The sequence below is a fragment of the Phragmites australis genome, chromosome 3 (genome assembly GCF_958298935.1).
Source record: "Phragmites australis chromosome 3, lpPhrAust1.1, whole genome shotgun sequence".
NCBI classification, from domain to species: Eukaryota; Viridiplantae; Streptophyta; class Magnoliopsida; order Poales; family Poaceae; genus Phragmites; species Phragmites australis.
Genome location: NC_084923.1, coordinates 12,046,832 through 12,060,096, shown reverse-complemented (window position 1 = coordinate 12,060,096; position 13,265 = coordinate 12,046,832). Strand labels below are relative to the sequence as shown.

The 13,265-nt window shown below is 47.4% G+C and overlaps 2 protein-coding genes across 3 annotated transcripts; one reads left to right on the top strand and one right to left on the bottom strand.

The window, feature by feature from the left end:
* Nucleotides 1-3,202, top strand: LOC133912174 (receptor-like cytoplasmic kinase 176). Its single transcript, XM_062354782.1, has 6 exons — nt 1-303; nt 754-1,085; nt 1,176-1,311; nt 1,406-1,548; nt 1,642-1,765; nt 2,625-3,202. The coding sequence occupies exons 1-6, from the start codon at nt 234-236 to the stop codon at nt 2,954-2,956; spliced, it is 1,137 nt and encodes a 378-aa protein (XP_062210766.1). The 5' UTR covers nt 1-233; the 3' UTR covers nt 2,957-3,202.
* Nucleotides 3,203-5,502: 2,300 nt separating this feature from the next.
* LOC133912173 (uncharacterized) lies at nt 5,503-10,104 on the bottom strand. 2 transcript variants are annotated; one of them, XM_062354781.1, is made up of 4 exons: nt 10,008-10,104; nt 9,150-9,351; nt 7,095-7,342; nt 5,503-6,074 (listed from the first exon to the last, which is right to left on the bottom strand). In XM_062354781.1, the coding sequence occupies exons 2-4, from the start codon at nt 9,349-9,351 to the stop codon at nt 5,676-5,678; spliced, it is 849 nt and encodes a 282-aa protein (XP_062210765.1). In that variant the 5' UTR covers nt 10,008-10,104; the 3' UTR covers nt 5,503-5,675. The 2 variants fall into 2 exon arrangements, with proteins under 2 accessions (XP_062210765.1, XP_062210764.1); XM_062354780.1 differs by having other exon boundaries at nt 9,102-9,351; nt 10,008-10,102.
* Nucleotides 10,105-13,265: the final 3,161 nt, after the last annotated feature.

The window sequence follows — 13,265 nt, the reverse complement described above, 5'->3', positions numbered from 1 at the left end:
CCACCACCCTCGCTCGCAGGCAGCCGGCCGGCCAGCCAGCAGCAATTGATTCTACATCTTCTTCCAACCCAGCGGAGCAGGGGAGGAATGGCACCACAAGGCAAATAAACCCACGAGTTCTACCTCCTAGCTCCCTCCCCGCGCGCCGCCAGAAGCTTCGCAGAATACAGCACTGAGCACCACGCGCGGCTGCCTCGTCCGTGGGGCTTGACTGGGTGGTGCCTTTGTTCCTGATGGGGAACTGCGCCGGCGTGCAGGGGAACGCCGAGATCAACCCTTCCTTCAGTGCCCCCAACTCGTCAGGTACGATACGAAGCTCGTTTCTTGGCTACGTCACTCGGCGTGTTCGAATCCACCTTTCTTTGCACCGGCTCTTGCAGCGATTCTGGTTTTGTTTTTCCCCTGTCGCACTTGGAAAGGACAAGCAAGAGTCCACCTCGAGCTGGTTAAATTTGCGGCATTTCTGTTCTTTCCAAAAAGAGAGCAATTTAGCGGTCCACTGTGGGGTTGTTGAGTCATTAGTGGTGAGCGAAATTGAAATTGTACAATTTAGGTGAGTTGCAGTTTTTTCCCCAACAAAGAAAGTAGGATCCCGCCCAGAGTGATAGCAAGTTTTCTGCAACAGTGTGAGGTTTATTACATAAATAAGTAGCAATTCAATTCTGGAAGCACAGCATCATCAGGGATTGTATATAACTATATCAAAAAAAATTGTAGTTTCTTTGCTAAGTTTAGCTGATGCTTGCAATCCAGGGACCGGTTCCAAGAACAGCAGCAAGAACGCAACCGATACCGACACCTTTGGTACCAAGACATCTGGCTCTTCTTCGTCGGTGCCGCCAACTCCTCGTACCGAGACAGAGATCCTGGAGTCATCAAATGTCCGGAATTTCACCTTCAGTGAGCTGAAAGGCTCCACAAGGAACTTCAGGCCAGACAGCCTGCTCGGGGAGGGGGGCTTTGGGTCAGTGTTCAAGGGATGGATGGATGAGCGCACGCTTGCGCCTGTCAAGCCGGGCACAGGGATGATCGTCGCGGTGAAGAAGCTCAAGCTTGACAGTTTCCAAGGGCACAGAGAATGGCTGGTTGGTGCCCTTTTTCTACTATTGTGTCTGTTTGGCTGAAGGTTTAGTGAGGTGAAGGTAGTTGACATTGTTCGTACCATAACTTTGTAGGCTGAGGTCAATTACTTGGGGCAGTTATCCCACCCTAATCTTGTGAAACTTGTCGGGTACTGCTTGGAGGACGAACAACGGCTTCTTGTGTATGAGTACATGCCAAGAGGCAGCTTGGAGCATCATCTCTTCAGGAGTAAGCTCTCAAGTGTTCTTATGTGATGGTGTATGATATGTTTCATTCTTGGCTTCTTGCTTTATGAAAAGGAGTGAATGCTATAATATTGCAGGAGGGTCGCACTTCCAACCGCTCTCGTGGAACCTACGGATGAAGGTCGCCCTTGAGGCTGCCAGAGGTCTTGCTTTCCTGCATGGTGATCAGGCTAAAGTTATTTACCGAGATTTCAAGACATCCAATATTCTTCTTGACTCGGTACGCATGCTAATCATTCTGCATACAATCTGTGCAAGTCGAATGAAATTTGATCTAAAGATTTGTGTTTCTTTGTTCTTTAACCTTTTACAGGATTACAATGCAAAACTATCTGATTTTGGTTTGGCAAAAGATGGTCCAAGTGGTGATAAAAGTCATGTCTCTACCAGGGTCATGGGGACTCAAGGATATGCTGCCCCTGAATATATCGCAACAGGTAATCTTTGTAGCATGACTTACCGGCCAGCAATATGCCATATTGTTTCTCTATTACTCTCTTACAGTGTAGTGACAAGGACAAAAAATATGACAATTTGTAACAGTTGACTATGCTGAAAAAGTGGGTGAATGAAGCTCCACTCTTTCTAGCATATAATTCATAACTTAGGCTTCATGTTCAAGCAATATTCATAGTTTCTGCCAATGCAAGCCCTGCTAACAGTGGGGCTACAGGACATATTCTATAGTGGGGAAATAATCTCCAACAGCAAGACATGGATACTTCATTGTGTGCATGCCATTTCTGTTAGATTCATGTTGTTTTATATGGTGCAGTTCTCCACTGTGCTTAGATGTGCCTTTTGTTTAAAGTAACACATATATCTACTGCAATCAGGGAGAGGGGGGGGGGGCATAAAATTATTCTTATCAGCAAAGAGGCACATGTCTCTGTACAACCTCTTCTAGATTGATATTTGTTGTTTCCCTCATGTGACACCTATAATTTAAATACTAAAAGAATGAACTGTATGATGAATTCCATCCTGTAAAGGGGAAAACATCGAAGCAGCATATTATGCTACTTGAATGATACTTTATGCTTGCCACACCTTTGGTTAGTCCAAAAAATATAACTAGACAATCCAGCTGGTTTCATGCACGAAGTACCATGAAATCAGAAATTGCGGTTGCTCCTACTCAAGTCAAGTCAACGAAACACAAATTTTGATTACTCAATTGCCTGCATATTGTTTTTTAACCTACAATTGTGCACATGCTCTGATGGTAGAAGCCAACAATGATTTGCATTTGTATAACTAATGGAAACTTATATTCTTTACCCTCCTGATGCACAGGCCATTTGACCGCGAAGAGCGATGTGTACAGCTACGGTGTTGTTCTTCTGGAGTTGTTATCTGGGCAGCGTGCTCTGAACAAGAACCGCCCGCCTGGCCAGCACAACCTGGTCGAGTGGGCTAGACCTTACATCACCAAGAAGAGGAGGGTCATCCATGTCCTAGACTCGCGATTGGGTTCTCAGTATTCGCTTCCTGCAGCACAGAAGACTGCAGCGCTTGCGCTTCAATGCTTGTCAATGGATGCACGCTGCAGGCCAAGCATGGATCAGGTTGTGACTATGTTAGAACAGCTTCAAGGGGCGAAGGGCGCAGCAAAAACAGGCAGGTAGGAGATTGCTGGTTACTGATGTCCATACCCATCTGGAGCATCCTCTTTGTAATACTTAGTGAACGGATGGACTTGTGGGGCTGAGCTAGCTTCTGAAGAGAATGTATAATATACCTTGTTTGGTGTACAGCTTGTTGCTTCCTTGTTGCAACTTGTTTTCTACTTATGGCTTAGTGTCACAAGTTCGAAGATATAACTTCTTTGTCCCAGTTTCCCATATATTCCAGTTAGTACTTAGATTCTTGAACAGCTTCCCTGCATGCTAAAAGTGAACCATGGAAAGCAACACAAACTCTGCTGAAAAATGAAACTGCATATGCTGAGCTGTTGATGTTTATACCTCGGATGCTAGAAGGCACTCTGGTTTTTGCTATTTTGAAACTAAGAACATGAGGTTTTATTGCTTCCAAGATCATTGAACACGCATGGATATCAGAAAAGACAATAGGATACACAATCCTCTCGCTCCACAAATTACAACAATACGGAACTCATGGTAAAGCTGTAGACAGTAGGGACAACCTCCTCAGCCGCTGCGTCGCTCCCAGGGGTGACATAGGCCGCCGCCACACCCGTGCGTTGCCAAGAGGCTCCTCCATCCCTCTTGCCTTGCTGCCGCCGGAAGCCCGCATGGCTGCAAGGACGGTGATGGCGGGGCCATGCTTCCTCGCGGCGCTATGGCGGGCCCTCGAGCTCGGCAAAGTAGAGGCAGTCGGAGGTGAATGCCGACTGCGGGGGAAGCCCGGAGATGGTGATTCCATGCATGTCCACACCGTCGTAGAGGTGCCCAATCGGATCTACACGTGGCGGCCGAGATTGCATCGATGGCGGTCGGTCTTAGGGCGCCTGCCTGGATCTACACGTCGTCGGTGTGGCAACTCCCGAATCCCCCACGGAGCAACGTGGTGGTGGTCGAATTCGGGCTGTGAAGGTCGGATCCGGCGCATGGCGACGCGGATCTGGGTGGCTATGGGTGCGGCAGCCCGTGGCAGTGCGGCCTCACGTGCAAAGGTGTGAGGCTGCGGTGGCAGTGGTGGGTGGTGGAGTGACAGTGTGGCAGTGGTGCAGTGTTACGGGCGCCGACGATGGTGTGGTGGTGACAGTGTGGCGATGAGGAGGCCGGTGGAGGTTGGCGGTGATAGCAACAAACTGCTGTTGTTGCTCTACATCGGAAACTGCTGCCTTTGTGCTGCTGTTCAGCCGGAACAACCGGTTGCCAAGCTTTGGTCGACGCAGATGTAAAAGGCGCTTCGATCACCCAGATGTGCTGGATCTGGGCGGCCCTCAGTGTCTAGGGCATTCCAGCCTCAGGAACGGCGACTGTGGAGGGCCGTGGTGGCATGCGGCTGCGAGGGCGTCTGGCAAGTGGCGTCACAGTGCGGCAGTTGTCGCTGCCCAAGATCTGCTCCTGACGTCCCAATCCAGCTTGGTGTGGAGTTGGACGACGGCGTGTCTGCGCGTAGGTGTGGAGCGGTGGCCCGATGGCGTGGCAGTGCGGCCTCGCCTGCGGAGGCGCGAGGCGGCGAGCGCGATCGAGATGGGTGGTGCAGAGGTTCGGTTGCGCGCGGTGGCCGGCTGGTTCGATTCAATACGTGCGGTGGGTTGGTTCAGGAGCTCCAGGTGAAAACATGCTTGGCATTTTGCCGGTGCTAATAATGGCAACATCCTTGGACATCGTTCTCGTCCTTGGAGGCTTTATCGAGGTGCTCCTGTTTCACCCAACCCTCGGCGGGTTCTTCTAGTGAAAACACAGATCTAGCTCACCGGATCGGGCAACGACGACATCTTCGATGTTGTGTCCCCCTTGGAGGTGTTGCATTGGATATTACTGCCATGTGTTGGATGTCCATCGGCATTGCGTCGAGGTGCTCTTGTTTCCCCTAACCCTCATCGTGGTTGTCTGCCGACGTTGGTGCAGATTGATGCAATGATGACACCTTTCGGTGAAGTCGAAGCTTTCGTCTGGCTGTGGTGCTTGTTTCGGCGCCTTAGGGTCTGCGGGCCTCACAACGGGAGGCGATGGTCTGTTCGGATCACTTGACGAGATTTTTGTTTCCTTGGAGCTGTGAGCAGCTCCACGGTAGATCACGAAGGATGAACGTGCTTAGGGGAAGTCGAAGCTACTGCGTCGTGGGCAATGAGTTTGGCAACAATGATGCGTTGTGGGTTTGTTCTTTGGGGATCGTGCACGTGAAGTGAAGCGATATCGGGGCGAAGGTTGAGGCGCGCCGTGGTAAAGTCGGAGTTGTTTTATCGTTTGGCGACAAGCTTGGCAACGATAACACGTGACAGATTTTGTGGTGTAGTCTTGCGGTCTATGTTGTTTTCCAACTGACCATTTTAGACGTCGTTGTTTAGCTTTTTTTTTCTTTTCCTTAGTCCATCTGGTGGGCTTTTACTTGTTTGTGATATTGTATTTTTTTTCTTTTGGGTCCTTGTACCTTACCTTTTTTTTTCCCTTCGAATGAATGAAAACGCAGCTCTCCTGCTTTTTCGTCAAAAAATTAAAAAAGTTGTAGAAAGTCTAAGGTGATCAATGGAGGAAGGTTGTTCGATGCCTGCATACCAGTGACATTGAACCGCAGAACAAGTACTACACGGTTTTAGGTCTCCAGGAAATTGCAAGCAAGCTTCTAAAGCAATCTGCGTCGAGTACAGCACACAAAGCTGAGATCAGCTGAGATGAGGCCGAAACAACTGGTTGTTCGAACTAAGCATCTTTAGAATCGCCGGCCACCAGAATTATAAGCACGACCGCCGGGATATTGGCCATGGTGCTCGAAACCACGACCACGCCCTCTGCCCCCTCCATGAAAATCTGGGTAATCTGAACGCTCCCCGAAGGATACATTCTGGCCAGACTCGGCAGAAGCATAACTCCGATGAGCCTCTCCATAAGGACCTCCATCAGCAACAGCAGGTGTGACTGCTGCTGTTGGATGATAACCATGCAGCTCTCCGGGCACGGAATTATTTGCATAATTGCTCATGCTGGCCTGCTGGTATTGCTGCTGGCGTGCCAGAGATTCCTTACGCAGGAATTCTTCTTTATAGGTTGCTTGGCGAGCTCGAAGTGCTATTAGTTTCTCCTGGTACTGTGCATTTATCTCCTTCAATCTCTGCAGACAGACATGAAACAATTGTTGCTTTACCTTAATTTGTCTATAGAGCTCGAGAGCTACTAAAAATAGATTGAGCAATTTTTTTCTAAACGAGACACAGGAGCTCCAGCAACAGATTGCCTAATCATACATAGGAACCCCAGAGTGCTGGGAGAATACACAACAATAACCGTAACATTACCACGACAACTTTCAATTTTGATATTTTACTTATTGCATATTAGGGGCATATGAAAAAAAGGATCAAGCCAAAGACAGCTTTGAGAAAAAAACTTGAGAAGTATGGAATTTCAAAACTGCACCAAAACATTTGATTAGCTCATTTGTATTTTGTGGACAATTTTAGAAGCAAATCCATGCACAAAGGGTACAATCAAGCACAATAATAGAGTGAGTCAATGAAGGATAAGGCAGGCTAATGAGGTGAAAAGGGGCAGATCACATTTTCAATTTATGTTTTTCTTCACCACGCTAACTTTTCCATCTGCGGATGTATTATACTTTCTGGGTCTAACAAACTTTATAGATCTTTTGATATTATCAATGACTAAATGTAAGAACTAGATTTTTTGCAACCTGTGAAATGTTCGTGCTAGATGACTAATACGACTATATGAGCTATTGTGAGTCTATGCTGATATTGGCATGCAGAATGAGAATGTGCACATATTTATTTAATTTTGGGTAAGAATGTACACAAAACTTACCGGCCTACAAGATTCAAAAGGAAAATCCTCTCCAGTTCCTTACTAGCAACATTAAATTATCAGTTTTCCACCATCCACATGTGTAGAATTACCAAGAAAAGCTAACCGTACCACAAATTGAATAACAGGCCAAATAGAAACTAGGTTGATGGATAAAGACCTCCTCCAATGGTATGACACTAAATCCTCCTCCTTCCAATGGTACGGTTTTGGTGCATATGTACATTGCTAGTACAACTGAACAATTCTTGCTAGGTAGGGAGCACAAGCCAGAATTCATGTACTGAAAAAAGAGAACTATTTAACATACCTCTCTGTGTCTTGAATTTTCAGCATCCTCCGCATCCTGTAGTTCCTTGGATAGCATCATAATGTCTTCATGAAAACTTTGCTGAAGACCTTCAAATGTCCGAGGAAGATTATAGTCCTCGTATCTTGCTTCAGTCCTATCAGTACAAGGCTGGTCCCTTGTTTCCTTGATGGGCTGCTTTTCTAGACCAACCTTTAGATCAGATCTTTGTCCATCGTAAAAGGATTGTGCACCCTCAGCACCTTGTCCTGAATGACGAACAGTCAGCTAAACATCGCAGAACTGAAACCAATAAGCAGTAGTCTTCGGTCCCTCTTTTAAGAAGTGTATATGTATATGTATATGTGCACACACACACACACGGCAAGATTTTGCGCCTAGGCGCAGAATAGACTTGCGCTACGCCTAGGCCTCGTCCATCCACAGCGCGCACTCATTGTCACCCCCGCCGCCTACGCCATAAGAGAGGTGCCGCCCGCCGCTGCCGGCCTGCTCAAAGCTGAGCACTAACGAGCTGAAGCTGGAGCTGGCGCCCGAGCCACCGGAAGCGCTGTAGCCGGCCCAGCCGTAGTAGTCAGTTGAGCTGCACCGGCCTTTGTAGTTGTCGTAGAAGGTGAGCTATAGGGGCAGGGCACCGCCGACGTCGATGCCATGGTCACTGTCCCCGACGACGTCGTGGTAGCCAAAGAGCTCAAGCGACATAGAGGAGGGCTTGTCGTCTTACCTCACTGGCCAGAACTGTGACGGCTCCCGTGGTGTCGCAATGGCGTGCTTGCTTCTTGCCTGATGAGCCATCTAATCACTCGATTGCTTGATTACCTAGCTGCTAGCTTGCACTGTGTCACTGTCTACGTACTTTGAAGTAGTGAGTTGATGTTTATGAACAAGTTACGATCACATGACAAAAAAGTACATAATTACGATCAGAGAAAATCAGAAAAGGTACCGAGTTACGATTATATATATATATATATATATATATATATATATATATATTAACTGACATATCTTGTGGATCGCACCTATACTGCTTTTGGGATCGTAACTGGAGGTGTGCACGGAGGTGAACAAGTTATGATCACATGACAAAAAATACATAATTACGACTAGAGAAGGTTACCGAGTTACGACCATACATATTATAATAACTAACCTATCTTGTAAATCGCATCTATACTGCTTTTGGGATCGTAACTCGGGGCGTACGGAGAGATGAACAAGTTACGATCACATGACATAAGTATATAAATACGATTGGAGAATTTTACCTAGTTGCGACCATATATATTTGATCGTCCAACATCTGACACACTAGTCTCATATGATCATAACTGAGGGTATGTGCAGAGATGAACAAGTTACGATCATATGACAAAAAGCAGTAGTCGTGACCATACATATTTGTAGTAATTGATCTATCTTGTAGATCGCAATTATACTCTTTTAGGGTCGTAACTGGGGGTGACGTAACAGTGAACTACAGTACGCCTATGCACGTAATAGATATACAGAGTACACACACGATGAGTCTATTCTACGCCTAGCCGCACTGTAGTTTACTGTTGTGCCACCCCTAGTTACAATTCAAAAAACTGTCAGTTATAATTCGCTAGGTAAACCAATTACAACTGGCGTCCAGAAGTACATAATTGCAACACGAGAAGCTAACAAACTACGTTTTACATTGTACTATGATTATAATCATATTTCTTAGATTGTACATCAGTAGGCAAGAAATTTGTTAGAAGTTACATTCATCATTAACGCAATTGCAATTCATTTTTTTCTTTTTTACATTTGGTTGTAACCACCTATCTCGCGGATTGTAACTCTACTATCTTTTAGATTGTAACTGATAGTGTCGCAACAGTAACTAGAGTTGAGCTTTAACACATAATATATATATAAAAGAGCATTTCTAAAAAAGTGCAATTATATATTATGCAAGAGATGAAGCAGGCTATTTCTAAAAAATAACAAATCAAACTAACAAGGCACAGTACATGCCTTTATTATATGCATGTGATGGAACCTGGCTTCGGATGTTTGGCCCACCTCGATCCCATTGACTCTGTCTCACCTTTGGGGCGGCATACTGATGCTCCCCAGCAGCTTGCGCAGGATCTCTTCCAGGGTAGCTATTGTCAGGGTGTTGTTGCACCCTTTGCTGTGCTTGGTAGTGATGCAGCTGGGCAGCCACCATGGAGCTGATGTCGGCTTCACCATATTGACCCTGTCGCCTCATTCTATCCTGCATCTTGAGAATATAGAAGCGATGAGGTTGGCAACACACATGTAAATTTCGGTAAAAACATATCACAATTCATGAAACAATCAATTGGGAAATATGGACCAAATAAACACATTATGCATCATCGGATCAGTATCCCAAGAACCCAAACAAACCAAAAGCAGTTTAAGTCTCCCATGCATCAATACCAAACTCCCCACTAGCACAGCTATAATCCATCTTTAATCTAATAACACAATTTAACACCAGTTCCAGGGAAGCAGAACGGCCATAAATCATATTTTCGAGAGATCACAGGGGACAAACTGGCCCAGCATATCAGCAGTGCCCAGAGCAAATTTCTGTGTACGACGATTCGACGAATACTCGTTACTTCCAGGTTTCCCTCACGACATAACACAAAAACCGCTACCGGTAATCGCTAGCACTTGGACACGGCGACAACATCCGGACCTCAGACTCGCACCCCCGACGAGAACCACAGTTCATCGATCGAATCGGGCGGAGACGACAAGAGCCGGGCAGCTCAGGGGCGCCGGGCGCCGCCACACGCGAAGGCGATTCGCGCAACGGCGCCTTGCGCAGACGGAGACCGAGCAGAGGCAGAAAAGAAAAGGAAAAACAAACGAAAGGGCATACGAAGAGGGGGGCGGTAGAGTCACCTCCGCGTCGCGTGCGGGGCGGCGCCGGCGCGGGTGCCAACGGCGGGGGGGGGGGGTGACGCGACGGGAGGACGGAGAGACGCGCAAGGTGGGCCGGGCGGTGGCAGCCCAGATTCCTAATGAAGAAGAGACCGAGGCGGTTGGGAGGTGGCACAGGCGCACAGCCCGGCGTCGCGCGCGATGGGCTCGCGTTGGAAAAACGGGCCGAACTCCGTGGAATTTGCATCGATCAGGTGGAGCCGTCCTTGTGTTGGTCCATGAACTGCAGGCCTTCCATCCGCTCGTTTACATGGACCGCTGGGGCCCAAGCTCTGCATGGTTTGGGCTTTTCCTTGCTTCCTGTACCGGCGCAACTGCAGGGCCTGTGAGTATTTGGTGACATGGTGACGCTTGAATGTTCGTGATCTCAAGTCCAAGCTGTTACATTCCCTAAAAAGGTACAATCTGCTACAACAAAGCCTCCAGTGAGATCTGCTTGCTTAGCCAGCTTGGTGCAAGTTCCGTCGTCTACGTGATCATTACGTTCCAACAGGATGCAGTGTGCTTCTCAAAGAGGAGGACCGAGGCCTGTTATCTCATGGATTCCTGCGACCAACTCACCTGTGCACACGTCGACCAACTCACTAGGTAGAACATATTCCACAAGTCCACCGCGCAAAAAGCGCACGCAGCATGAAGCGTCCAGCGCCTGGTGCCCGATCCACGTACTAGCGCGAGAACGCGTTGGGCGATCGTGTCCAAATCGTCCTCCCCCGCTCCTCCGTTATCATTCTAGTCAAACAGTCGCATTCCCCTCACATCACGTCACCGCGTGCCACACACATCGGAACAGGGAGAAGTTTCCACCCCATGCCATGCTCTTCGACCTCGTGCCGTCGTGCGTGCGCCCCTAGCGAACCAAGAGGCTCGCGCTGGCAGCGACAATCGCCCGTTGCTTAATTTGCAGCAGCAGCAGTAGCCATTGTCTGTTAGATTCTGTTTGTTTTCTCCTTTATTCTAGATTCTGATTATAAATTATAAATTGTAGAAAGTTATTTTAAATAGATAGTAGATTGTATTATAATCTTGACAAACCTATCGCGAGCCAGGTTTAACTATTAGCTTATCTTGCAGCGTCAAGCTACAGTGCGTTCAGTCGGCGTGGATCTGCGCTATGTGAGATTATGTTTCTGTGACGTATCTACGGGTGAATATAAGTGTAGCGTGTGAGTGCGCGTATGGTCCCACTCATACTTGAAAAAGAAAGCTACGTTACCGGACGAGTAGGTAATCCTTGGGCGGCCGCGTTGGTTGGGAGTTGCATTCGGCCGTCTGTAAAAGACCACGGAGTTCTTGTTCTTCACGTGTGTACCTCCGTGCCGCGGGCGCCACCTCTCTTGCCTGCCCAACTCGGACTCAAACTCGGAAGATTAAACCTTGTTAATTGCTCCTACCAGCCAGCGGAGAGCCAGCAAGAACCATGCGCTGGTTCATGGCTGCGCGCATGGGACTTGCCGGATTGGCATCGCCTGTCATTTACGTGTGTTTAATCACCACTCTGAAGTGATCAAACGTTTTTCTCCTAGTGTTTCTTTCCAGCAGAGTTCAGGAAAATTATCAAAAACCAAAACAAATAATATGACAGCTTGGAATATGCTGAATTCTGTGCTCTCGAGAGGAGGCGTCGTGAAGAAAACAGTAACCTGCAGGCAAGCAGCTGGACTGCAGACTATTCTGACTTCTAAGCAGGATCTCATCTTAACTTCTTCAAAAATTTAAGCATGTTAATCTGTCCGGAATAACGTCGAAGAAGCACATGGCGGCAGCCTAGCTGATAAACCAATGTCTCATGGGAGAAGAAATTATCAAATTAAAATCAAATTAAAATAGCAAGCTATAGGATCGATGGTGCACTTCCTTTTCTGAATCTGATCGGCGGCCAATTATAAAACGCTCTGTTCACTATCATCGAGACAGATTCAAATGTCAATTCGCACCAACGCGGCTGGTGGCAATAATAAACTGACCAATCAAGCGGGTGGACCAGTTGCAGTTGGTGTTGCATATGAGCATACGCCACTGTAGCCGTCGTCACCCACCACCGCCACCAACTGCTACGCTCAAATCACAATTGACCTATATCCTCTAGCCCTGCATAGTTTAATTCGACAAAATAAACGAAAAAACAAATCTATATAGTTTTCCAATACTGGATCGTAAACTCGGATCATGTGAGAGCGGTCTGCATTTGAGATTTCCTGACAAAAGCTAGCCCATGACAGTACTTGGCGGCAAAATTAATCGAAATCACCGAGCACTTTTGACACTGGAGTACCACAGGAAAAACAGTCTGGGTGCCGTATGAACCGTATAATCGAGGGATACAAGTTGAGCAGAGTCATATTTATTAAAAATATGAGTGTTTGATTAGTTATATTTATTTGTATAGGTTGAGCTGAGTTCTATTTAGTTAATCGACTGTGAGGTCACATGAGCAGATATAAGAGTTGAAACTGTGATTGCTTTTTTATATAAATATAATTTTGTAACAATGACTAATAGGCTCGGATTAGGCTACAAATGTACATTTGTACCAATCAGATCAGGATAGAACATTTAATGCGGATAACAAAATATATTTCTCTATAAAATTATACGTATCCGTCGAGCCAAATTAATCTCATACAGACAACCAACCATACTTTGTAAACATACTTCTCCATAAAAATATACACATCCGTCGAGCTATTTGTTCAAACACACCCTGTAGTTCCTCCGAAACCAGACGTTCTCCACGGATGCCACACATGTAGACGGGCGATCGATCTCAGACGCACCGGACCGCGGCCGCCTAACAGTTTGCCCGTAGCAGCAAGTGCATGCAGGCGGCTCAGCTCATGTGGCGGGTGCCGTACGCTGCCGCGCGACAACCTCGCCGATTCGGCCGACTGCGTTTGCCCGGAGACGAGCGGGTTCCTCGCGACCAAATCGCGGTCAGATACCAGGATCGGGCGAGGGGAGCCACATGGAGGGAACATGGCAGTGCCGTCCAGCCATCGATCAGCCTCAAAACACGCGCATGTTCCTCGTAGAGCACTGTGCGATCAACGCATCAATTCAGCTCAGGATAATGACGAGAAATACACACAGATACGTCGATCGGTATGGGCCGGGCGTGCCAACGAATGAGATCGGTAGATGCACCCGTCGCCTCACATATATCCCTCTAGACTCTAGTAGTCTCGTGTGAACGATCATGGAGCTAGCAAAGAGTTGGGC